The 27,117-nt window shown below is 41.8% G+C and overlaps 1 protein-coding gene across 1 annotated transcript in view; it reads left to right on the top strand.

Moving 5' to 3' along the window:
• Nucleotides 1-27,117, top strand: part of GARNL3 (GTPase activating Rap/RanGAP domain-like 3) — a 54,528-nt gene that overhangs the window by 18,358 nt on the left and 9,053 nt on the right. Inside the window, exons 12-23 of the mRNA XM_014942812.1 lie at nucleotides 1,173-1,281; nucleotides 3,582-3,627; nucleotides 4,976-5,082; nucleotides 5,888-6,009; nucleotides 11,281-11,385; nucleotides 20,162-20,236; nucleotides 21,525-21,636; nucleotides 22,325-22,423; nucleotides 23,381-23,497; nucleotides 24,175-24,347; nucleotides 24,651-24,809; nucleotides 26,740-26,806. Of these exons, the coding sequence (XP_014798298.1) occupies nucleotides 1,173-1,281; nucleotides 3,582-3,627; nucleotides 4,976-5,082; nucleotides 5,888-6,009; nucleotides 11,281-11,385; nucleotides 20,162-20,236; nucleotides 21,525-21,636; nucleotides 22,325-22,423; nucleotides 23,381-23,497; nucleotides 24,175-24,347; nucleotides 24,651-24,809; nucleotides 26,740-26,806 (1,291 nt within the window). The remainder of the gene's footprint in view (nucleotides 1-1,172; nucleotides 1,282-3,581; nucleotides 3,628-4,975; nucleotides 5,083-5,887; nucleotides 6,010-11,280; nucleotides 11,386-20,161; nucleotides 20,237-21,524; nucleotides 21,637-22,324; nucleotides 22,424-23,380; nucleotides 23,498-24,174; nucleotides 24,348-24,650; nucleotides 24,810-26,739; nucleotides 26,807-27,117) is intronic.

The raw sequence follows: 27,117 nt of genomic DNA, 5'->3' as shown, positions 1-27,117 counted from the left end.
TGGTTTTTTTTTTCCCCCCCCCCCCCCCGTTAATATTTCGGAAATGTAAGTCTTAATATCTTTGCTGTATTTTTTTCCTTAATATTATACCTAATGCTGAAAATTGCATGATGTGTTTTAGAAGATAATGCACCATGTCATCTTTATTATGGTACAAAAGACAGTTGCAAAGAAGGTCAAAATTGATTGACTGAGTGACTGAGTATTCTGTTATTCAAATGACTTGTAAAGCTTCATTGCTGCAATTATTACTTCAAAGAATTTAGGAAGGTTGGAAATTCAACTTGTGTGTGAATTGTCAGAATACTCACCAATGTAACACACAACTCGTACTCAGCCAAGCTGTTAAGGTAGTTTGAAAGAAGTTCCCCATGTGAGCATGTAAATGGCAAGCTTTGTGCATTTTCTGTAGACCATAGCTGTAGCACTGTCATAAATTGACTAGGGGGTTCTTGGGTACTTGCTCAAATGTGCTGTCATCCATTGCTTTGAACCTATGCATTGTATGGTGAAAAAAATACTTTATAAGCACATTCGTTGACCTATATATCACACATCCATAATAATTTACCTAAAATTACTTGCAAATTACTTGTTCAAGTATTTTCTTATTTAATCAATAACTATATGGTATTATTTTAATAATATAATTAGATTATATGATAACATTGTCCTTTTTTTATTTCCATGCTGCTTTCTCATGCTGTTGCCTTGCATTGATGACAAGATCAGCAGAAACCAGAGACCAGTCGGGATATTTATTGTGTTTAAAGAATAACTCAGCATCGGGGTTTTTTTCCCTTTTATTTCAAGTGGCAGATTTGCTTTTTTGGAATGCTAGGTGTTTCATACCCAATTTTTGAATACTAATTATGGAAATTATGGAATTATGAGTGCTTTGCTAACTTAAAAATAGGCAATAGCTGCTGTTCCAGTAGCTGTCTTGTGTGTGCACCATGGCATTGCTAGGTTTACTTGCTTATAGTTAAGTAATAATTTTATATTGGCTTCAATCGTATTGACTGTAATATTTCTGTTTGCAGTGCAGGAATATTGTTTTACCATTTTCTCACAAAAATGTTCTGGTATTTATTTATATCTTTTTAAGTCATTGTGTCTGTCTGGTTTTGTTTTGTTTTGTTTTGTTTTTTCCCCCTCCTTTTTTTTTCCAGGTAGAAAGGAAGCGACATATTGGAAATGACATTGTCACTATCGTATTTCAGGAAGGTGAAGAGTCTTCTCCAGCATTCAAGCCATCCATGATTCGCTCTCATTTTACGCGTATCTTTTTGCTTACATTTTCTAGTGATTTTATTTTTACAAAGGTCGATATTACTTTTAATTCTACCCTGCATGCTGTTTATGGAAGTGAAAACTATTTTAGAAAAACAGTGCCATTCTTTGCCTTTGATTAGATATCTCTAAGTCTGCTTCATAAAACAATTTTTATGTTGAACCACTTAGAAGATAAGGTCAAAGCAAGAATGTGATTTTTTTTTTAAAACACGTTTTTAGTGAATCACTTCACAAATTAAATTTCATACATTTTCATAAAATATAAATTCATAAAAATATTTAGTGAAGCGTATTAATTTGCCATTAACTACTGAATATTGCCTTTTAATGTTTAGATGCTGTCTGTTTTAGGTGTTTATGTATTTTAGATCAGCATTTCTCAAGTCCTTCAGACCATAAATCACATAGGCTGCCAAAAATCTGGAGAATGTGTTTTTCAGACTTTTGGCTGAAAACATTGTGAAGACGATATGATTCCAAAAACCAGCTGCCAATCACATGAGATTATCATGGGGTCACACTAGTGGTCTATAGATCCCAATTTGGCATTTCTGAGGCTAGATGGAATGGAATGAACAAAAATGGATGGAAAGAAGAAAACTCTTCCTTCTATTCATGCTCTGTTGCTAAGTTTTTTAAAAACGATCGCAAAGCTTACAACTTCTAAAGCTAGTTCTCAGGCTAAGTCTTGCTAGAACTTTCTTGCTAGTTTCATCCACAACTGCTCTTACTTTTTAGATTTAATCTCTTAATATTAACGTATTTTACTCTTTTAAATGGAAGAAGTGACTAGAACAAAAAGAATTCTACAATTTAAAAAAAAAAAGGTAAATCTTTAGATATTGGAGGAATCTAGATATTTTTAATAACAAATGTTTACCAAATAAATGTACCTCTTCATCAGCGTGTCAGTGTTAAAAAAGGAATCATTCTTCCGTTATTACTGTTAGGAGCACTTGTTAAATATAATTGATACACCCCACTCTTTGATTTCTGACAAACATTTTGAGGTTCAACTGCCCTTGATGTCAATGAGTTGGAGTGGCAGATGTACCCTAAATCCATAAGGACATGTTATCATTTAGGTTATATTAAGTAATCCACAGCTAGTCGATGGAGTCGTATCACCTTCCTGGTATTTTCAGTTCACAGTAGCTAGGGATAAAGGTGTCCGCAAGAAAAGTGAGGCTTAACACTGATCTGTGTCAGATGTGGTAAATCTTAAAGCTCATTGAATCTGTACTAGCCCTTTGTACTTACTTTCTTATATACTATAACACTCCTTTTTTGTTACTTATACAACGGGAAAAATTAGCATAGGGATATCCTACTGTGCTGTCCTATATAGCAATGTGTCATCTGTGGGCTAGGACTGAGTTACCCAAATAAAGGCATCCAGCACCAATTTAGATCTGAAATGTATCTGAAATGTCTGTACCGGTCTGGCAGATAAGACTCTGGGTGTACAGGAGATCTGTGCCCCTTTGGAAGTGCAGCTGGAGACTAGCCTCTTAAATAGCACTGGATGCTTACGTTGAAATAATTGAATGCCACCATAAAGTCTTTTTTTTTTTGTGCAGTCTCTGATAGTACTGATCCCAGCTATTGGCAGAGGTCTCCTCATTCTGTCTGGAAAATAGGCATACAGCCAATGAAGTTACTTAGACTTACACTTTCTTTGACACCGTTTATAAGGACTGAAAACTTAGAGACAGTGTTAAGGAAATCTATGAAAGCAAGAAGTCTCTAACTGATTCCATAAAAATACCTTGCAAGACAACCGTAAGGATTTTTTCCTCACATTTTCCCAAAGTTATGAATCAAGACTGCTAATACACTTTTGTGTACTTGCACTTTAAATCATCCTCTCTACTTTCTTATAATTCTGTTAGCTAAATTATTCTGTTGAATCTTTTCTTCAATTGAAGTTTTGATATAAGCCAAGTTCAGAATCGGTACTTTTTCATCAACTAAAAGAATTTTTAATCAAAAGTCCATCAAACAGATACGAAACAAAATTGTATATCACATTTTATGCTTCATATAATAGCAAGAAGTCTGTCTTTGTACTAGCTCAATATTTAAAACTGTTGATCAAACAAAATTTTGTATGAGACCTCCTTTATAAACCGTAAAATGTGTATAGTCTAGAATATTTTATATATTTACATTGATTAATATATTTTACCTTTATTAAATCTGTCATCTGCTGCAGGAAAAAAAAGTGTATCAAAATAAATGTGAGCTTCATTAGTAGTGGATTAACTTCCTTAACTGCATGGCAGATATTTTTGCCTTAGTGAGGTATAATAACCAGAATGATAGTTACAGGTAGGTGCTGATTGTAACAAATGGCTTCACACTGAATTTCTGATGGTTTAGAGATAACGGGAAAACATTTTGTCTTGTCCACCTGTCTGTATGCCAGGAAGCCAAATGGACTTAGAAATTTGAAGAGCAGTATGGACCTGGATGCAGAGGGCTGTAAACTGGCTATGAATAAGTTGCATGTTTCTAACCATCAGAAAAATGAAATTCTGGAACAGGCATAAGCTGAGGGGGCAAAACTAGTATTTAGATGAAATGTAATAAAATGATGGAAGATATGCCTGGAACATTCTGATGTGGTGAGGTTGATGACATACTGAACTACATGTATGATGAAAGTTAATTAGATGTGCTGTTGTGAGAGCTGTGGACTGAGGATCCTCACAGGTCTGAGTTTGGTTGTAGCCAGGCAAACCAGTTCTTTTTTAGGGACCTTAATAGAGTACTTGTACAGTTGGACATCACATACTTAAAACCTAGTGGAATCTTGCTGGTAAATAATGTGTTCTTCATCTGTTTTTCAGTTAGCCTTGTGACCCTTACGCTTGGAGCCGTATGTTGTCCGAGTCTGTTAGGTCTCACCAGAAGCTGAAAAACAAGCATATCTGCAGCCTCTTGTCTAGGTTTTAATGGACAAAGTGGCTTTAATCAAATAGTTACTTCCAAATATTGTCTTGAGATTAATGGTGAGATGACAAAGGTATCTGTCACTCTTGAACAAGCCAAGGGAGGGATGTCATTGTCCGAGCCCATGGGAGGGATTCACCTTGAGCTTGAACCAAATGAGCAGTAAAGAGAATAAGAGCCACCTTTTAGCTAACAGTGTGTGCTGCAATTCTCAGTATAGGACATACACTTGCCACTGCTATTTCTCCTTTACAAAGTACTGGCAATGTCTGTAGTGGTCCCTCTTTTATCGAAAGCATGTTAAGTCATACAGTACTTAGACTAGGTCAAAAAGAAGTGGGAAAGTTATGTTCTCTTTTGGATATGTGCCTGAGGAGAGGATTGGTTAGGCTTCAAATCACTTCCAGCTTGGATGCTGAAGTCTCTCATGGCTAAAGAATTTATATTAGGAATTTATATTAGGAATTTACTAGTGCCACTAAAGGCATAGTTCTATAAGTAGAGCAGCAAAGTTGTGTTGTAATTGTTAGTGTCCCAGTGTGAGTTGGTGTAAAGGAAGCAGAATTTTGCTCAAGGCAATAATTCCAAGTGAACATTTTTTGTTAGACCCAAAGACATATCCAGATAACAGTTTCCAGTTCTTTCTTCTGGTTTAAATAGTGTCTATAAAAACTGGCTTTTGAATGTGACTTTCAATAAAGATAAAGATTTGTTCTTTCAATAGGCTGAAAATATTTTCAGAAGAAAGTGTTCCTCTCTTTGGGCCTCCCCTTCCATCCCCACCTGTGTTTACAAATCACCAGGAATTCAGGGATTTTGTGTTAGTGAAATGTAAGTCAATTTTTCTTTTGCTGGAAACAGTTTTTTAATAAGTGCTTTAATAAATTGAAATTAATGATTCTTAAAATGTAAACATTTTCTTGTGTATGCTGCTATTCTGTACAGAATTTATTTTCAAATCTGTAGCATCAGTTCCATCAAACTATTCAAGTCAGATTAACAAAAACCTGAATTTCTATGCAATTATGCTTCTCAGGCTACTAGATACAAACTGACTTTTACATTTGCAGAATGTACGGCCATATTTAGCCTAGCATTTTCTTAAAGGACTTGGAGATTGGGAAGAATTTATAATGCTCTTTGGTATTTAGTAATAGAAGATGTTAGGTTAGCAGCTCTGAGAACATAAGCTTTTCTAAATGCGTGCTGCATAAGTCCCTTTCAGCACCTTCAAGAACTTTTTAATACTGTAATAGAGTTCCAGTTTTCATTAACCCTTACTTGCCCTTCTAAATCAGCAAGAAAGAAAGCTTGGAGAACTGATCGCGATACCTGACAGCAACTTGACCAGTAACTAATTTCATATATTTAAATTGGTTCAGTGTTTAAATTGATTAAAGGCTTGGTTTTAATTTTTTGATTAGTTAGGTTATTGGGATGCCTTGTAGAATTCTCCTATTAGTAATTTTTCTCTTTTTAATTTTAAGGGATTATTATTCACTAAAAGATGTGCAAAAAGGAGGAAACTCTAAATTACTCATGGTAAAAAAGATATTTTTGTAGGGAGGCAAACTAGAATCAGAGGAAGTTGTCAAATTTCATTTAGGTAATGTATCTTTTTTCCATAATATTTTAGTAATAAATGGGGAAAAAGCCACCTTGGAAACCCCAACATTTTCTCAGAAACGTCAACGCACTCTAGACATGCTGATCCGCTCCTTATACCAAGACCTGATGCCTGATCTACACAAGGTGAATGTAAGTCAGAAGTCTCTACATCGATTGCATGTGCTCTCCTGTTTTCACTAGTCAATTGAATGTTCTACTGCTTTAAAAGACCGTAATCCTAATGAGCCCTGAATTGCATACACTAGACTAAATACTAGCTGTCATATAACTTGGTTTACAGTTGAATGAAAGCTGACAAGCAGTCCTTTCAGGATAAGACTCTTCATGCATTTGTTTAAACCAGGTGTGAGAAGCAGCCTAACAGTGTCACACTTTGAATAATCTTCCTTGCAGCAAGGGAATAGGAAACTTAGGCTCTGTAAATGCAGGTATTAGTCTCATCACCATAAAAACTGCACTTACTCGTTTCATTATGTGTAAATTTGATCATTTTTTACCCTTGGGTAACAATGAGAACTTCATTTTAGATGGTGAAGATTTACTCTTAAGGTCATTCTTAACTAAAAAGAAGTTCAATATTTCTAAAATTAGCAAGAAGCTATTTTTTCCTCACTGTTTGTGTCTCTTAGCTAAATAGATCTGCTCGTGTCATAGAATCATCTAGGTTGGAAGGGACCTTCAATATCATCTAGTCCAACCATCAAACCAACTCTGACAAAAAAAGCCATCACTAAACCATGTCCCCCAGCACCCTGTCAACCTGTCTTTTGAACACCTTCAGGGACCATGCCTCAACCACTTCACTGGGCAGCCTATTCCAATGCTTAATTTGGATTGCTTCCAGTGTAAAAATTTTTCCTAATATCCATCCTGAATATCCTCCCCTGGTGCAACTTGAGACCTTTTCCTCTAGTCCTGTCACCTGTGACTTGGGAGAAGAGACCGACCCCCGCCTCTCTACAACCTCCGTTCAGGTAGTTGTAGAGAGCAATAAGGTCTCCCCTCAGCCTCCTTTTCTCCAGGCTGAACAACCCCTGCTTCCTTAGCCTCTCCTCATAAGACTTGTGCTCCAGACCCCTCACCAGCTTCATTGCCCTTCTCTGGACCCGCTCCAGCACCTCCATGTCTTTTTTGTGGTGAGGGGCCCAAAACTGGACACAGTCCTCAAGGTGGGGCCTCACCAGTGCCGAGTACAGGGGGACGATCACCTCTTGAGTCCTACTCACCACGCTGTTCCTGATACAGGCCAAGCTACTGTTGGCCTTCTTGGCCACCTGGACACATTGCTGGCTCACGTTCAGCTGACAGTCGACCGTCACCCCCAGGTCCTTTTCTGCCAGGCAGCTCCAGCCACTCTGCCCCAAGCCTGTAGCGCTGCAGGGGGTTGGTGTGACGCGGGACCCAGCACTTGGCCTTCTTGAACTTCATCCCATTGGTCTCAGCCCATCGATCCAGCCTGTCCAGATCCCTCTGCAAGGCCTTTCTACCCTCCAGCAGGTCGACACTCCCACCAAACTTGGTGGTGTCTGTGAACTGACTGAGGGTGCACTCGATCCCCTCGTCCAGATCATCGATAAAGATGTTAACGAGAGCTGGCCCCAGTACCGAGCCCTGGGGGACACCACTCGTGACCAGCCTCCAACTGGATTTAACTCCATTCACCACCACTCTCTGGGCCCGGCCGTCCAGCCAGTTTTTAACCCAGTGGAGACTACTCCCATCTAAGCCATGGGCAGCCAGTTTCTCCAGGAGGAAACTGTGGGAGACTGTATCAAAGGCCTTGCTAAAGTCCAGGTAATGCACAGCCTTTCCCTCATTCACCAAGCGGGTCACTTTATCATAGAAGGAGATTTGTCAAGCAGGACCTGCCCCTCATGAGCCCATGCTGGCTGGGCCTGATCACCTGGGTGTCCTTCATGCGCTGCATAATGGCACTCAGGATGATCTGTTCTGTGACCTTCCCAGGCACCGAGGTCAGACTGACAGGCCTGTAGTTCCTTGCATCATCCTTCTGACCCTTCTTGTGGATGGGTGTCACATCTGCTAGGTGCCAGTCAGCTGGGACCTCCCCAGTTTGCCAGGACTGTTGGTAAATGATGGAAAGTGGCTCTGCAAGCACTTCTGCCAGCTCTCTCAGTTCCCTTGGGTGGATCCCATCTGGTCCCATAGACTTGTTTGTATTTAGGTGTTGGACCAGGTCCCTCACCACCTCGCTTTACATTACAGGGGCTTCATTCTGCTCCCCACTCCTGTTTGCTAGTTCATGGGTCTGGGTACTTAGGAAACCTCCTACTCTACTACTGAAGACTGAAGCAAAGAAGGCATTCAGTACCTCAGCCTTCTCCTCACCCTGTGTCACTACATTACCTCCTATATCCAATAGAGGATGGAGGTTCTTCTGAGTCCTCTTCTTGCTACTAATATTTTTATAGAAATTCTTTTTATTGTTTTTAACATCCAAGGCCAGGCTAAGTTCTAGCTGGGCTTTGGCCTTTCAAATCTTTTTCCCTACATAACTTTACTACACCTTTGTAATTTTCCTGAGTGGCCTGCCCCTTTTTCCAAAGGCCATAAACTCTCCTTTTTTCCCTTGAGCTATGACCCTATCTCTTTGTTCAGCCACATCGGTCTTTCCCCCCCCCAATGGCTTGCTTTACAGTGCACAGGGATGGCCTGTGCCTGAGTTTTTAAGACTTCCTCCTTGAAAAACACCCAGCCTTCCTGAACTCCTTTGCCCTTCAGGGCTGCCTCCCAAGGGACTTCCCTAACCAGTGATCTGAACAGGCTGAAGTCCACACTCCAGAAATCCAAGGTGGAAGCTTTGCTAACCCCCTTCCTTACCTCTCCAATTATTGAAAACTTGACCATTTCATGGTCACTAAGCCCAAGACAGCCTCTGACCACCATATCTCCCACTAGTCCCTCTCTGTTTGTGAGCAGTAGGTCTAGTGAGGCGCCTCCCCTGGTTGGCTCACCTACCAGTTGTGTCAGGAAGTTATCTTCCATACACTCAAGGAACGTCCTAGCCTGCCTGCTCTCTGCTGTGTTCTATTTCCAGCAGATGTCTGGTAGGCTGAAGTCCCCAACCAGAAAAAGGGCTGGTGATTGAGAGACTTTAGCCAGTCCCTTATAGAATACCTCATCTGCTTCCTCATCCTGGTTGGGTGGTCTATAACAGACTCCCAGCACAAAATCCCCCTTGTTAGCCTTCCCTTTCATCATTACCTATAAACACTCAACTTTATCATCACTGGAATCTAGCTCTATACAGTCAAAACACTCCCTAACATACAGAGCCACCCCCTCACCGCTCATTCCTTGCCTATCGCTCCTGAAGAGCTTCCAGTCATCCATCACAGCATTGCAGTCATGACCGTCATCCCACCATGTTTCTGTGATGGCAACTGCATCATAGCTGGAATCTAGCTCTATACAGTCAAAACACTCCCTAACATACAGAGCCACCCCCTCACCTCTCATTCCTTGCCTATCGCTCCTGAAGAGCTTACAGTCATCCATCACAGCATTGCAGTCATGACCGTCATCCCACCATGTTTCTGTGATGGCAACTGCATCATAGCTGCTGTCCTGCTGCACAACAGCTTCCAGCTCATCCTGTTTGTTGCCCATGCTATGTGCATTAGTGTAGATGCACTTGAGCTGGGCTCCCAATTTCACCCCATTCCTTGACCCTTTACCCCCAGGCTCATTACTAGTGGGCCTGGTTTTATCCCCTTCCCCCTTTGATTCTAGTTCAAAGCCCTGTCCATGAGCTTTGCTAACTCTTGGCCTAATACCCTTTTCCCCTTTCAGGATAGGGTTTTCCCATTATACTCAAGCAGACCCAGTGTCCTGTAAATCAAACTATGGTCTGTGAACCTAAAGCCCTGCTGGTAGCACCAGTTACAGAGCCAGGCATTGATCTGCCTGGTCTTTTTGTTTATCCAGTCATCAGTCCCCAAAACCGGAGGGACAGAGGAAAACACAATTTGTGCTCCTGAATCCTTGGCTAGCTGTCCCAAAGCCCTGAAATCTTTCTTCATCGTCCTGAGACTTCTCACTGGTTCATCATTATCTACCTGCAAAATCGCAAGTGGGTAATAATCTGAGGGCTGTATTGAGACAGGAAGCTTCCTGGTTATAGCCCTAACACGGGCCCCTGGGAGGCAACAGACCTCCCTGTGGGAAGGGTTCAGCTGGCATATGGGACCTTCAGTTCCCCTCAGAATGGAACCACCTATAACTATCACCCTCCTCCTTTTCTTCACAGAGGCAGGTCTCAATACATGGAGCTGGCTGCTTCAGCAACTCGCTGGATAAGCCTTTATCAGTACTTATGATTCCCTCATCCTCTGTCTCCAAAGGCTTGTGCCTGTTCTGTACAGGCACCTGGGAAGGCGGGGGAGGCCTGGAGGGTCCTCTCCTGCTGCCCCAAGCAGGTACCTGCTTCCACTCCCCCTCATCCTCTCCTACTTCCCCTCCTTCTGCCTAGGGATAAAAGGGCAGGAGATTCTCTACCTCTCGTGGAACCTCCACCTGCTCCTTCTTCCCTAAGGATGGCAGGGTGTGGCTCCACCAATCAATTTCCTTTTCGCATTTGCAAATGGATCTCAGTCTTTCCACTTTCTCCTTAAGCTCAGCCACCAGGCTGAGCAGATCATTGACCTACTCACAGCGCACACAGGAACCGTCTTTGCTGTCCTCCTGCAGGAGTGACAGACATTCCATGCAGCCGGTTACCTGGACAGCTGCATGTCTCTGCAGCAGGTCAGTTTGGGTCGCTTTATTCCGTTTGAGCGCAGCTGCGGGCCGAGTGTAGACAATCCGCGGCGTTTTCTTTCCAGTCAGACTGGCCTGCCCGCTCCCGCCTCGCACTGACCTGTCACGCGCCACACCCTAGCCAGGCTGCCGACCCGCCCAGTATCTGCTCTGACCGCCGTTAATCTCCGCGCAGCTCCTGGCCGCGCCCCCTCCGCGCCTGATTGGCTGCCGCGGACTTCCTGGTTCAGACTGGGGCTCGGGCTGTGATGGCGGGGGTGTCTCTGAGCTCGGAACCCGTCTGTGCGGCGCCGTCCGGCCCTCGCCTCCAGCTCACCTCAGTTCTCGTCGCTGGTGCTGCCGGTGCTGCCGCCGCCTCGCCGACCGCAAGGTCTGAGGTCTTTGTCGTAATTGTATATAACATGACAGTGATAAGCTATGACAAGTTGGAAAGTAAATCACTGAAGGACTGGAGGAGTTGCAATTTCTATTCTCTGAGATGCTATACAGTTAGATTCATCACTACAGGAAAATACCCCCAAAAAGACAGAAAATTTAAATGATATCACACTAAGTTAACTCAGATTAAAAGACTGTGAAAACTTTTGGTTGAGTTTAAAAAAGAAACGGTTTCTGTTTTAGAACGTGCTCAACAGAAGGTCCTTCAGTGATGTGTTACCAGAGTCACCAAAATCAACACGGAAAAAAGAGGAAGCTCGGCAAGCAGAGTTTGTCCGACTTGGTCAGGTAGGATCAGTTTAGGAGGTATGCACCTACCTTTACAAAGACTGTGTCACCCCTTTTGTTAGAATTTGATTAGCTTGCAGAGTTATGTCAGGACATAATGCCTTCTGTGGTCAGAAATAGTTTTGTATTTTTATTAGTTTACGTTAAGGTCAAATCTGAATAAAAGTATTTATCTGTAACACCTGAGGTACACAACACAATTACATGTTCTTATAAAATACATGAACTAAAGGAAGGTTGGAAAAATCACACCTTAGGATCAAACCTTAAAAGTCTTTCCCTACTTCGTGCAGTAGATGCTTTCTGCCTCCAAGCAGAAGAGTGCTCTTTCCTTTTCTGTGCTTTGGAGAAACGTAATCTTTCATGGATTTCCTCTACATGTTTTCTTAAGATTGAATTTTTTAGAAATTTTTTACCTTGCTGTAGCCAGGAAGAAGGTTTGACAGTCTTTCTGCTAAATTTCTGGGCTTATTGACATTTTGATTCAGTGATGAATTAGTATGGTATTGCAGCAGAAAAAAAGGCTGTGTCTGTGGTCATCAGTTCCCCTGTCCCTTCCCTCTTGTCCCTTCTTGATCCTGGACTGGTGACATGGTTCTGCTGCTTATCTTAAGAATACCTCTTTTCTGAGCTGATTTAACTCAGCAGGAGTTAACAGAGCAGGAAATCAAAACAGAAAAAAAATGAAACAAACCAACCAACCAAACAAAAACCCAACCAACAAAATGTAAGCCTCCTCCCTTCCCCTCCATTTCTTTATCTGAGTAAGCTTAAGAGTGGAAGAATCTGAGAAGTTCCAGATCCAGTTAAAGATAGAGAATGGACCAGGTGGTAGAGAGCTGGTGCAAAAGAATCTCGGGGATGTTAAAGCTTGCATTGGCATTGGCAGGGCGGCCAAGTCTGCTTCTCGGTGCTTTGCCCACCCCTTTGCCAGCCACCCTTGAAATAACTAGTCACTCTATGCATGTGTAAAAAAGGAAAAGTGACTGTGTTTGTCATATTCAGACAGAAGTAACTAGTGATTTATTCCCCGAGTTTACTAACTACTTTACAGAAGTTAAAGAAAAACATGGTTATTGAAAGTATAGGAACTTACAGGCTTGATCCCCCCTGCCGTCCCTTAAGTTAAACACTGATGAGACACTCAGGTTAACAAATCTAGTTGGGACCCATTTCTTAAACAAGACTTCCATCCCTGGCATGGCCTTCATTGAAGGGTATTCTAATATGTGGGTTAAAGATTCATAGATATCTGGTTTGTGTTTTTCTTGAAGGTTATTTTCACATTTGAATCTTTCCCTTCCCTAAAAAAAACTTTCCTCTAAGTTACAAACTCTAGGTTTGAACACATTTCAACATGCCTTCCAAGTAGCTTGTAGTCATTCTTGCCAAACTCTATGAATGTATCTGTCCCTCAGTTATAGTCAGTTGAGATTTTAGACGGTAAAGAAAACTGATGACTGGCTCAGCAATATGTTTAAATCTTATTTATTGTCAAGGTGATCTCTACTGACTGGTGGGATGAAATTAAGATGTTAATGCAATGAAGTATTTAATGTGTCTCTGTAAGCTGATGGCCATGCTTAATGCAAATGTGCAAATGGTTCATCAGCTGATTACTGCCATTTCACAGAGACCCTGCGCAACGGTAGGCAAACTTTAGGGCAGTAAAATTGGTTTAGGTAGTTTCTAAACTTTGCATTAAAGAATGCATGTGTCATCACTTTATAGGAACGCCACTGTAAAGGTTAGCAATGAAGGTATATAGGATACCTTAAACAGATACACAATGTATCTCGCTCAAACTACATTTATACAGTATTTATCTAGAGAGTTTAGCCCTTTCAGAGTTAGCTCACTTCTGGCTACTTCTAGTTGAAGAGTTAGTGGTACTGTGATTCCTCCCCTGGTGCAACTTGAGACCTTTTCCTCTAGTCCTGTCACCTGTGACTTGGGAGAAGAGCCCGACCCCCGCCTCTCTACAACCTCCGTTCAGGTAGTTGTAGAGAGCAATAAGGTCTCCCCTCAGCCTCCTTTTCTCCAGGCTGAACAACCCCTGCTTCCTTAGCCTCTCCTCATAAGACTTGTGCTCCAGACCCCTCACCAGCTTCATTGCCCTTCTCTGGACCCGCTCCAGCACCTCCATGTCTTTTTTGTGGTGAGGGGCCCAAAACTGGACACAGTCCTCAAGGTGGGGCCTCACCAGTGCCGAGTACAGGGGGACGATCACCTCTTGAGTCCTACTCACCACGCTGTTCCTGATACAGGCCAAGCTACTGTTGGCCTTCTTGGCCACCTGGACACATTGCTGGCTCACGTTCAGCTGACAGTCGACCGTCACCCCCAGGTCCTTTTCTGCCAGGCAGCTCCAGCCACTCTGCCCCAAGCCTGTAGCGCTGCAGGGGGTTGGTGTGACGCGGGACCCAGCACTTGGCCTTCTTGAACTTCATCCCATTGGTCTCAGCCCATCGATCCAGCCTGTCCAGATCCCTCTGCAAGGCCTTTCTACCCTCCAGCAGGTCGACACTCCCACCAAACTTGGTGGTGTCTGTGAACTGACTGAGGGTGCACTCGATCCCCTCGTCCAGATCATCGATAAAGATGTTAACGAGAGCTGGCCCCAGTACCGAGCCCTGGGGGACACCACTCGTGACCAGCCTCCAACTGGATTTAACTCCATTCACCACCACTCTCTGGGCCCGGCCGTCCAGCCAGTTTTTAACCCAGTGGAGACTACTCCCATCTAAGCCATGGGCAGCCAGTTTCTCCAGGAGGAAACTGTGGGAGACTGTATCAAAGGCCTTGCTAAAGTCCAGGTAATGCACAGCCTTTCCCTCATTCACCAAGCGGGTCACTTTATCATAGAAGGAGATTTGTCAAGCAGGACCTGCCCCTCATGAGCCCATGCTGGCTGGGCCTGATCACCTGGGTGTCCTTCATGCGCTGCATAATGGCACTCAGGATGATCTGTTCTGTGACCTTCCCAGGCACCGAGGTCAGACTGACAGGCCTGTAGTTCCTTGCATCATCCTTCTGACCCTTCTTGTGGATGGGTGTCACATCTGCTAGGTGCCAGTCAGCTGGGACCTCCCCAGTTTGCCAGGACTGTTGGTAAATGATGGAAAGTGGCTCTGCAAGCACTTCTGCCAGCTCTCTCAGTTCCCTTGGGTGGATCCCATCTGGTCCCATAGACTTGTTTGTATTTAGGTGTTGGACCAGGTCCCTCACCACCTCGCTTTACATTACAGGGGCTTCATTCTGCTCCCCACTCCTGTTTGCTAGTTCATGGGTCTGGGTACTTAGGAAACCTCCTACTCTACTACTGAAGACTGAAGCAAAGAAGGCATTCAGTACCTCAGCCTTCTCCTCACCCTGTGTCACTACATTACCTCCTATATCCAATAGAGGATGGAGGTTCTTCTGAGTCCTCTTCTTGCTACTAATATTTTTATAGAAATTCTTTTTATTGTTTTTAACATCCAAGGCCAGGCTAAGTTCTAGCTGGGCTTTGGCCTTTCAAATCTTTTTCCCTACATAACTTTACTACACCTTTGTAATTTTCCTGAGTGGCCTGCCCCTTTTTCCAAAGGCCATAAACTCTCCTTTTTTCCCTTGAGCTATGACCCTATCTCTTTGTTCAGCCACATCGGTCTTTCCCCCCCCCAATGGCTTGCTTTACAGTGCACAGGGATGGCCTGTGCCTGAGTTTTTAAGACTTCCTCCTTGAAAAACACCCAGCCTTCCTGAACTCCTTTGCCCTTCAGGGCTGCCTCCCAAGGGACTTCCCTAACCAGTGATCTGAACAGGCTGAAGTCCACACTCCAGAAATCCAAGGTGGAAGCTTTGCTAACCCCCTTCCTTACCTCTCCAATTATTGAAAACTTGACCATTTCATGGTCACTAAGCCCAAGACAGCCTCTGACCACCATATCTCCCACTAGTCCCTCTCTGTTTGTGAGCAGTAGGTCTAGTGAGGCGCCTCCCCTGGTTGGCTCACCTACCAGTTGTGTCAGGAAGTTATCTTCCATACACTCAAGGAACGTCCTAGCCTGCCTGCTCTCTGCTGTGTTCTATTTCCAGCAGATGTCTGGTAGGCTGAAGTCCCCAACCAGAAAAAGGGCTGGTGATTGAGAGACTTTAGCCAGTCCCTTATAGAATACCTCATCTGCTTCCTCATCCTGGTTGGGTGGTCTATAACAGACTCCCAGCACAAAATCCCCCTTGTTAGCCTTCCCTTTCATCCTTACCTATAAACACTCAACTTTATCATCACTGGAATCTAGCTCTATACAGTCAAAACACTCCCTAACATACAGAGCCACCCCCTCACCTCTCATTCCTTGCCTATCGCTCCTGAAGAGCTTACAGTCATCCATCACAGCATTGCAGTCATGACCGTCATCCCACCATGTTTCTGTGATGGCAACTGCATCATAGCTGCTGTCCTGCTGCACAACAGCTTCCAGCTCATCCTGTTTGTTGCCCATGCTATGTGCATTAGTGTAGATGCACTTGAGCTGGGCTCCCAATTTCACCCCATTCCTTGACCCTTTACCCCCAGGCTCATTACTAGTGGGCCTGGTTTTATCCCCTTCCCCCTTTGATTCTAGTTCAAAGCCCTGTCCATGAGCTTTGCTAACTCTTGGCCTAATACCCTTTTCCCCTTTCAGGATAGGGTTTTCCCATTATACTCAAGCAGACCCAGTGTCCTGTAAATCAAACTATGGTCTGTGAACCTAAAGCCCTGCTGGTAGCACCAGTTACAGAGCCAGGCATTGATCTGCCTGGTCTTTTTGTTTATCCAGTCATCAGTCCCCAAAACCGGAGGGACAGAGGAAAACACAATTTGTGCTCCTGAATCCTTGGCTAGCTGTCCCAAAGCCCTGAAATCTTTCTTCATCGTCCTGAGACTTCTCACTGGTTCATCATTATCTACCTGCAAAATCGCAAGTGGGTAATAATCTGAGGGCTGTATTGAGACAGGAAGCTTCCTGGTTATAGCCCTAACACGGGCCCCTGGGAGGCAACAGACCTCCCTGTGGGAAGGGTTCAGCTGGCATATGGGACCTTCAGTTCCCCTCAGAATGGAACCACCTATAACTATCACCCTCCTCCTTTTCTTCACAGAGGCAGGTCTCAATACATGGAGCTGGCTGCTTCAGCAACTCGCTGGATAAGCCTTTATCAGTACTTATGATTCCCTCATCCTCTGTCTCCAAAGGCTTGTGCCTGTTCTGTACAGGCACCTGGGAAGGCGGGGGAGGCCTGGAGGGTCCTCTCCTGCTGCCCCAAGCAGGTACCTGCTTCCACTCCCCCTCATCCTCTCCTACTTCCCCTCCTTCTGCCTAGGGATAAAAGGGCAGGAGATTCTCTACCTCTCGTGGAACCTCCACCTGCTCCTTCTTCCCTAAGGATGGCAGGGTGTGGCTCCACCAATCAATTTCCTTTTCGCATTTGCAAATGGATCAATACATGGAGCTGGCTGCTTCAGCAACTCGCTGGATAAGCCTTTATCAGTACTTATGATTCCCTCATCCTCTGTCTCCAAAGGCTTGTGCCTGTTCTGTACGGGCACCTGGGAAGGCGGGGGAGGCCTGGAGGGTCCTCTCCTGCTGCCCCAAGCAGGTACCTGCTTCCACTCCCCCTCATCCTCTCCTACTTCCCCTCCTTCTGCCTAGGGATAAAAGGGCAGGAGATTCTCTACCTCTCGTGGAACCTCCACCTGCTCCTTCTTCCCTAAGGATGGCAGGGTGTGGCTCCACCAATCAATTTCCTTTTCGCATTTGCAAATGGATCTCAGTCTTTCCACTTTCTCCTTAAGCTCAGCCACCAGGCTGAGCAGATCATTGACCTACTCACAGCGCACACAGGAACCGTCTTTGCTGTCCTCCTGCAGGAGTGACAGACATTCCATGCAGCCGGTTACCTGGACAGCTGCATGTCTCTGCAGCAGGTCAGTTTGGGTCGCTTTATTCCGTTTGAGCGCAGCTGCGGGCCGAGTGTAGACAATCCGCGGCGTTTTCTTTCCAGTCAGACTGGCCTGCCCGCTCCCGCCTCGCACTGACCTGTCACGCGCCACACCCTAGCCAGGCTGCCGACCCGCCCAGTATCTGCTCTGACCGCCGTTAATCTCCGCGCAGCTCCTGGCCGCGCCCCCTCCGCGCCTGATTGGCTGCCGCGGACTTCCTGGTTCAGACTGGGGCTCGGGCTGTGATGGCGGGGGTGTCTCTGAGCTCGGAACCCGTCTGTGCGGCGCCGTCCGGCCCTCGCCTCCAGCTCACCTCAGTTCTCGTCGCTGGTGCTGCCGGTGCTGCCGCCGCCTCGCCGACCGCAAGGTCTGAGGTCTTTGTCGTAATTGTATATAACATGACAGTGATAAGCTATGACAAGTTGGAAAGTAAATCACTGAAGGACTGGAGGAGTTGCAATTTCTATTCTCTGAGATGCTATACAGTTAGATTCATCACTACAGGAAAATACCCCCAAAAAGACAGAAAATTTAAATGATATCACACTAAGTTAACTCAGATTAAAAGACTGTGAAAACTTTTGGTTGAGTTTAAAAAAGAAACGGTTTCTGTTTTAGAACGTGCTCAACAGAAGGTCCTTCAGTGATGTGTTACCAGAGTCACCAAAATCAACACGGAAAAAAGAGGAAGCTCGGCAAGCAGAGTTTGTCCGACTTGGTCAGGTAGGATCAGTTTAGGAGGTATGCACCTACCTTTACAAAGACTGTGTCACCCCTTTTGTTAGAATTTGATTAGCTTGCAGAGTTATGTCAGGACATAATGCCTTCTGTGGTCAGAAATAGTTTTGTATTTTTATTAGTTTACGTTAAGGTCAAATCTGAATAAAAGTATTTATCTGTAACACCTGAGGTACACAACACAATTACATGTTCTTATAAAATACATGAACTAAAGGAAGGTTGGAAAAATCACACCTTAGGATCAAACCTTAAAAGTCTTTCCCTACTTCGTGCAGTAGATGCTTTCTGCCTCCAAGCAGAAGAGTGCTCTTTCCTTTTCTGTGCTTTGGAGAAACGTAATCTTTCATGGATTTCCTCTACATGTTTTCTTAAGATTGAATTTTTTAGAAATTTTTTACCTTGCTGTAGCCAGGAAGAAGGTTTGACAGTCTTTCTGCTAAATTTCTGGGCTTATTGACATTTTGATTCAGTGATGAATTAGTATGGTATTGCAGCAGAAAAAAAGGCTGTGTCTGTGGTCATCAGTTCCCCTGTCCCTTCCCTCTTGTCCCTTCTTGATCCTGGACTGGTGACATGGTTCTGCTGCTTATCTTAAGAATACCTCTTTTCTGAGCTGATTTAACTCAGCAGGAGTTAACAGAGCAGGAAATCAAAACAGAAAAAAAATGAAACAAACCAACCAACCAAACAAAAACCCAACCAACAAAATGTAAGCCTCCTCCCTTCCCCTCCATTTCTTTATCTGAGTAAGCTTAAGAGTGGAAGAATCTGAGAAGTTCCAGATCCAGTTAAAGATAGAGAATGGACCAGGTGGTAGAGAGCTGGTGCAAAAGAATCTCGGGGATGTTAAAGCTTGCATTGGCATTGGCAGGGCGGCCAAGTCTGCTTCTCGGTGCTTTGCCCACCCCTTTGCCAGCCACCCTTGAAATAACTAGTCACTCTATGCATGTGTAAAAAAGGAAAAGTGACTGTGTTTGTCATATTCAGACAGAAGTAACTAGTGATTTATTCCCCGAGTTTACTAACTACTTTACAGAAGTTAAAGAAAAACATGGTTATTGAAAGTATAGGAACTTACAGGCTTGATCCCCCCTGCCGTCCCTTAAGTTAAACACTGATGAGACACTCAGGTTAACAAATCTAGTTGGGACCCATTTCTTAAACAAGACTTCCATCCCTGGCATGGCCTTCATTGAAGGGTATTCTAATATGTGGGTTAAAGATTCATAGATATCTGGTTTGTGTTTTTCTTGAAGGTTATTTTCACATTTGAATCTTTCCCTTCCCTAAAAAAAACTTTCCTCTAAGTTACAAACTCTAGGTTTGAACACATTTCAACATGCCTTCCAAGTAGCTTGTAGTCATTCTTGCCAAACTCTATGAATGTATCTGTCCCTCAGTTATAGTCAGTTGAGATTTTAGACGGTAAAGAAAACTGATGACTGGCTCAGCAATATGTTTAAATCTTATTTATTGTCAAGGTGATCTCTACTGACTGGTGGGATGAAATTAAGATGTTAATGCAATGAAGTATTTAATGTGTCTCTGTAAGCTGATGGCCATGCTTAATGCAAATGTGCAAATGGTTCATCAGCTGATTACTGCCATTTCACAGAGACCCTGCGCAACGGTAGGCAAACTTTAGGGCAGTAAAATTGGTTTAGGTAGTTTCTAAACTTTGCATTAAAGAATGCATGTGTCATCACTTTATAGGAACGCCACTGTAAAGGTTAGCAATGAAGGTATATAGGATACCTTAAACAGATACACAATGTATCTCGCTCAAACTACATTTATACAGTATTTATCTAGAGAGTTTAGCCCTTTCAGAGTTAGCTCACTTCTGGCTACTTCTAGTTGAAGAGTTAGTGGTACTGTGATTATGTTTCCTTGGCATATGTTTTGTTCAGGATATACAGAATTCTGCTTCTTTCCTTATTACTTAAAATGTAATAGGAATTCCAAACTGGAGTTATTTTGTAGTCCTAAATGGTCCTTTCTTTATAGCCTTTACCTTGGGTATTGCTGACAAAAACTCAATTTAAATAAAACATCTGTTTGTGTTAGGCATTGAAATTGAAAACTACTGTGAAAGGGGATGCCACAGCTAACTTGGCAAGCGCAAGCTTTTGTAAAAAGGAGGTGAGTGAACCTGTCTGAGGAGAGTTATAAAAAAATTAAATGTTATCGAGTATGGCATTGTGTATCAGGGCTGCATACTGTTTATTTACTTTTGTAATTAGATGTTGTAGCATTAAAGATGAAATGTGTATTGTCAAAGTGATTCTGCAGCCAATATCAAATTAATAAAGGATGATCCTGGGGACAGAAGCACTTCTCAAGTTAAAGCAAGTGAGGATATTTTTATATAATTGAAAACTACTGTGAAAGGGGATGCCACAGCTAACTTGGCAAGCGCAAGCTTTTGTAAAAAGGAGGTGAGTGAACCTGTCTGAGGAGAGTTATAAAAAAATTAAATGTTATCGAGTATGGCATTGTGTATCAGGGCTGCATACTGTTTATTTACTTTTGTAATTAGATGTTGTAGCATTAAAGATGAAATGTGTATTGTCAAAGTGATTCTGCAGCCAATATCAAATTAATAAAGGATGATCCTGGGGACAGAAGCACTTCTCAAGTTAAAGCAAGTGAGGATATTTTTATATCTGAGAATATTTGATGAAAATGTCATTTTCCTGAGAATATTTGATGAAAATGTCATTTTCCATATGCAGTTATCTTTTATTTTAACTTCTGCATCAAGTGTAAAATAAAATTCAGTTGTGTGTTTGTTTCCTGTAGTACCAGATTTTGTTCAAGGGCATTAGGGAGTGAAAGATGCAAACCACACTCTGCTGCATGCGTCTTATATACAGAAGCTTAAGAAGTGCTTCTAGAATTTCAGATACTTCAGCTAATATTTAAATTGGGGGAGGAGGGGCAGACTTCGCAAGGTAGGTACAGAGAACACATGATGAAAGGACAATTTGGAAGAAAGGCAGTTAGTACTGTATCATGTGCTAGTGACTAAATGTCACAAACTGAGCCATAAAATGTAAGCAAATTGTATATGCATGGTTGTACATACATTTTATACATCTGTACATACATCTATAGTGTGTTTTTCTAGATAAAATACATATTGAGTATTTCCAGGGTTGCACCAAGTATCAGCATGTGTTCTAATTCCAGTGTTTCAGGGATGTATTTTACACTTACTATCTCCAAACCCAATTAATATGGGAAGTATTTCCTCTACAAGAAAATGAACAAAATTTTGATATTTCAAATTCAAAAAATATATTGTTTGGAAATACATCCTGCCAAAAGCATTTACATGTTATTACTTGCCATTGTCCATCACATTCTGTGTCTGTATGATCTGTATTTCTTAGTGTATTTAATATGTATCCCTTATGTTACTTCATAGCCTTGGGAATCTCAATCTTTCTGCAGTAATTTTCCTCATGAGGTTGTCTGTGCAGATTCTTGGGGCCAGTCCTTGCTGGTTTCTACAGATGCTGGCATCTTGTTAATAGATGGTTAGTAAATGATCTAGTGTTTTTGTGTCAATCTTTATGTATCTGACCATTTTCTTGAAAATGTATGTGCGTAAGTTCTGTCCAGGTGTTGATAGGTCTTCATTGACAGGGATAGTTACCAATTCATTTGAATTTATTACATTTATGTAACCTAGTTGCAAAAATTGTCTTTGCACCAGAATCAAGCTATGTTGGAGAGCCAAGATTAATGCAGAATATTTTGACCATCTGAAAAGACTTAAAAAGTCAAATCCAAGATCAAGAAGTATTTAAATGGCCTGTCCTGATTTTTAGCCACTGATGATAGTGAGCATGAAGCCAAAGGCTTATGTGACAATGAAAGCCTGCTTCTTCAGTCATATTGTTAGTTTGAACCCTTATCTTCTGTGCACTACATAAGGCCAGCGGGACCAAGGGAATGAAGTTAGTTCTCAGTGAAAATTCTCAAAGTTTCCAAAGGAACGTCCCTTTTAGGCTTCCGTTGCATAATCTGATCCGTGGCAATGATAAAATTCTCACGTGAGGAAGTATTGGCTATGATGTTGTGGTATGTGTAGCAGCTTTATGAAGGTGTTTTCATTTTCATAAGAAAAAAATGAGGTGCTTATTACAAGAAAGAAATAGACCAAAACCAATGATTTGCAAATTTTAGCAGGAATTTGAATAATTATGCATGTTTCTTTTTTAGATGGTCAACCATCAGTGCAAGTATTTGATAAAACTCTCCAAATAAAGCAGATGCATGTGTTGGAAGCTTTGGATCTTTTGATTGCCCGAACAGACAAAGGTAGGAGAGGTCCCTGTTGTTTGATTCTCATATGAATGTGGCTGGTGCTGGGTAGTATGACGTAATCATGTTTGTCAGTGGCAAGTGTATTGGATACCTCAATTAGAATAAGGGAGCACATGCAGCAACTGCTGTTCTTTTATAAAAGGCTGGTGGAGGAAAATCTGTAAATGCTCATTCATGCTTCCTTCAAGGCAAGCCTGAAACTGGTCATATGGTCTTTCTTCAGCTACTGTAGGAACTCAACACTCTTTGGAAATCTCCTTGGCTGAATTACATGTTTATTCGGTTGTGCAAAAATGTGGGGGAAATTACTTACACTGTCACTGTTTTACCAAATGTGTTTTATTACATTTATTCAGTTAACTGTCGCCACATTCTGGTTGTTTGGACTCACAATGTTTCCTTTTTCGCCTCATTTGGAAGCATTAAATGTTCATAAAATGTGCACTTTTTCAATGAGGTACTTTTTATCCAACAGTCTGTGATTGAATTTCACAAAGTGAACATATACAAACCAAGAGCAGGATCAAGGGTTTCAAAGTCTGTTAAGGATCCAGTTGTCAGCTGCTCGGCTGGATGGTTCCAGCTTTTAAAGTTAAGGTTTTTACTCTTGTCGTGTAGTTTATATTGGTTATATTTTCATTGTCTTGCAAAATTTTGTATATCTGCGGAATAGCATATATTTCACTGTTTTGAAGCTCTTATATTATTCTTTGCTGTAGCACCACCTGATAGGAAACTCAGTTACTGAACTGAAGGCATTGGTTACAAGAGCTGTAAAGCCTAGAGAGTTCAAAAGCAGTCTTGTATGATGTTGCGGCTCATCCCCAGAGAAGCAGTATGCTTTGTTTATCTTTACTCTGTTAGGTGCTGCTTCTCTTTTGAAGTATTATTTTCAAACTACCACCATCTTTTCTTTTAACTTTTTGTTCCCTGTCTCTCTTCATTCTTCAGGGAAAGATTCTCGTCTCCTTGTCTTCAGACTCAGTGCTGTCCAAAAAGATATAGAAACGAAGCAAATGATAAGGAGCAAATATGACTGCAGAGAAAACAAACTGGAGAGAACAAAAGGTGATTTTATTATCTTATGTATCCACTGTAGTATGATGCTTGTAGTTGCCAGGGGCTTATTAGCTCCCTTGAGGCAGTTGTAGGTGTTCACCTTTGTTTTTTTTCTCCGGACAGTCAATTCAAACTTTGTTAAGCTTATATTTGAAAATATGTCTGGTATAGTCCAGCGTGATGCTTTAGAACTTTGTGAATACCATGTTACTTGGCAATTGCTGCTGATGAAAAGCTCTAGAGAAAAAAAAGATAATGTTGCTTTCAGGATTGAGGGGTATGAGAAGAATTATGCAGGGGTGTGTGATGAAATAAAGGGCATTTTAAGGTGGAGGAACACTGGCAAATCTCCATTAAATAGTAGTGCTTAGATTAATTTGGATGTTGCTGATTATTTTAGTAGACATAAACATTTTCTGGTCTTCAGAAGCAAGCTGCTTTGGAAAGCTGAAACCTGCAGACTAGTGAAACCCTCTGATTTTAGTCTTTACTTGCAGAAGGAATAATGGGAAAAGTAGATTTCAAGACACTCACAGCCTTTTGTCTTTCTCTATCCTGTTGGGATGTTTGTAATTCTGTGTTGCTAAGTCACGCATCAGAGCCCCGTTGTACTAATTATACAAATACAGAACAAAAAAAGTAGACCCTACACTAAACGTTTAAAATTTAGAGCCTTATTTCCTCAGGCTGCCACTTGTATGCCATTAATACTCACCATGGCAGTGAACTGAGGATTGTTGTGGCTATTCGGAACAAACTACTTCTCGTCACAAAGAAATATAACCCGTGCAACAGCTTAACCAGCAGCTCTGTGCTGTCGTCATCTGAATCTCCAGTAGAGGAGTTCCAGTACATCCGGGTATGTGTAATCTAACCACTAGTTACTCTAACAGACTGGGCAGCACTCAGCAGGGGGGGTGGGAAAGACAAAGAGCATGCATTTTTATCTTCCTGAACCTCCAGACAAATAGAAGTGAGAAGCCACATGATGGGGTTCCCTCATATATATATGCCATAGAAACCTTTCAGATTTTTTAAATTAAGTTTCTGCTTGTTCTTTATCATGTTTCTATGCTTAGAGCACATCCCTTTAAATTCATGGAGTACCTGCAGCAACCACAGTAGGAGCTTGAAAAAGAGAATAATTCTATTTACATTATAGGAAATATGCCTTTCTGACCCTCCAGTGGTTATGACGCTGGTGGATGGACCTACTGGTGACAGTGACAATATGATCTGTGTGGCGTATCGACATCAATTTGATTTAGTTAATGAAAGTACTGGGGAGTCCTATAGATTGCATCATGTTGAAACAAACAAGGTAAGTTTTCATCATTGAAACTATTTTCTTGCAGAACTACACTGAACATAATTTCTTGCAGACTAAGTGTATCCCATGCTGAACTCCTGGGAGCATGATTTATGGAGATCCTCATGTCTCTTCACTTCTATGACCTCTGCTCTAGGGCACTCAAGATATTTGCTCCTTTTGGGATAGGTGGTGGTAATCGCTCCCAAGAGAGGTAGTTATAAGATATGACACTCTATGAAAGAGCCTGTTGTTTAAGGCTCTGGAATATCGCTGTCAGCAAAAATTACTTCTCTCCTTTCATAGTCTATAGTTCGCTTTTTTTTTTTTTTTTTATGGTCTCAGTGTTTTATTGTTTGATAGATTGCAGCAACATAACTTCAGTTGTTGGCCACCAGTATCCAATTCAGATTTGCCTATTTGCATGTACTAAGGCTAAAATATTTACACGTAGCTTTTAGTTCTATTCAAGAAACTGCTGCTCAGTGAACTAGTAAATTAACTGAATCTTTCTAACCAGGACATAGTGTTGGGATTTAGGCAAATGTCCTGATTTTCGAAAAAGAGGTCTAATATGTCCAGCTGCTGGGAAGATAATGATCTTCAGCATCTTTGAAAATCAGATTTTTTTAATTGTCTCTAAATATGGATATATAGCTTTAGACAAAAAAAAAGAAGGAAAATTTTGCACAGTTAATCTTTTTTTGTTGTAATTTTTAACTGACTCTCTTTTCCTCATAAGGGACTACTCTTTTCATTTGATGGTTCTTGATGATAGGTTATTTTCTTTTTAAATCATCTACATTTTTATTCAGATCTGATGATGAAGAGGTACTCATAGCATGAGAGATACCGTGTAAACTGGAAATCTGTCTTAATCTATACGGGGAGGAACTATAAGTAAAGAATAGGGATGGAAAGTATACCATCATCACTACCACCACTGTTCCTTTTCTCCCCAGGAATCTCCCAAGAAAATATGAGCTGAGCCAGTGATTTTTGTGATGTTGAAATGGGTTACCAAATTATTTCCATGGGTAACAGAACAGAAATGGCTTTCTGCCACTACGAAGGATGGGTCAAAATGTGTTTGGTATAGATATATAAACTTAGAAGTCTTTCTAACAGTTCTTGACCTATACAGTAATCTTAACTCAAGAGGTGAATATCTCAAGCTTATTGTATAAATGAAAGTCAAAGAACCGCTGCTTGTCGAATTGGTCTCCAAGCCCTCTCCCTGTCTAAGTAGTATATGTTGAGGTCTGGGAAGTGTTTGTCTAATGTAATCTTAAATATCTCAATAATGTCTTCTTTCAGGAACAGATATCCTACTTTTTGTGGCTGGTTTGGTTTTTTTTAATCTAACCGTAAAAGACAAATACGGAATTGAAATATGAGAATTTATGTAGCTTCTGCTGTGTAAAAAATGCTGTGGTTTATCCAGCATTGGTCCTCAGTTTCTAAATTCAGCCTATTCAGTAATCTTTAAGTACATCCCTATCAACCACATCTGATCTTTCTGCTAGTCATGATGTGCAATGGAGCTTTTTGGATTTCACTTTTTGAAAAGAATTGTTATTTTTAGCATATCGTGTTGATTCACAGCTGTCCTGAATCACCCCGTTTCCCAAAACTTAAATTGCCAAATAAGTTACGTAAGTTTTTATTACTTTATACTCCGTGTGTGGTATTGAATATTCACTGTACAGAATTGAATACAAAAGTAGTTCATTTCCATTCTGAAAGCATCCTGAAGATTAATCACAGAAGAAACCACATTTGAAAAATTACTTAGCCTTTTTTTTCCTCCTCTCTATTTTTTTGGGTTTTATTTGTAGTTATGCACTCTCCCAACCGATTGCATTGCTTGTTAGTCAAAACCTAGTCGGAATAACCTCAGTATCCTCTGCCTGTTCATTATGCTTTCCCATTATTGTTGCAGGTTAATTTTGTTGCAGCTATTGATGTATATGAAGATGGTGAAGCTGGGCTACTGTTGTGTTATAACTGTAAGTATTTAGGGAAGACCGAAAATGGTAATACCTCAATATGCATATGTAATTCTTTTTTCATTGGTGTCTGTGATATCCTGTAATAGTCTTCAAAGAACATGAACTGTGCTGGCACGTGGCTGCTGAAGGACAGTTCTTACTGACAGAGAGGTGCAGTTCTGCTGACACTGCTTTCTGAATTTTTCTTAGCTATTCCTCTAGCCATACACAAGGTAAGGAACTGATAACTGTTGAAACAGAGTAATACTTTGTGAAATGTGACAACTTATTAAAACGTAGGTCTTTTCTTTTCAGTTTTCAAATGCTGT

The sequence above is a fragment of the Calidris pugnax genome, unplaced genomic scaffold (genome assembly GCF_001431845.1).
Source record: "Calidris pugnax isolate Ruff unplaced genomic scaffold, ASM143184v1 scaffold102, whole genome shotgun sequence".
Classification (NCBI taxonomy): Eukaryota; Metazoa; Chordata; class Aves; order Charadriiformes; family Scolopacidae; genus Calidris; species Calidris pugnax.
This window is presented reverse-complemented; position numbering and strand designations above follow the sequence as displayed.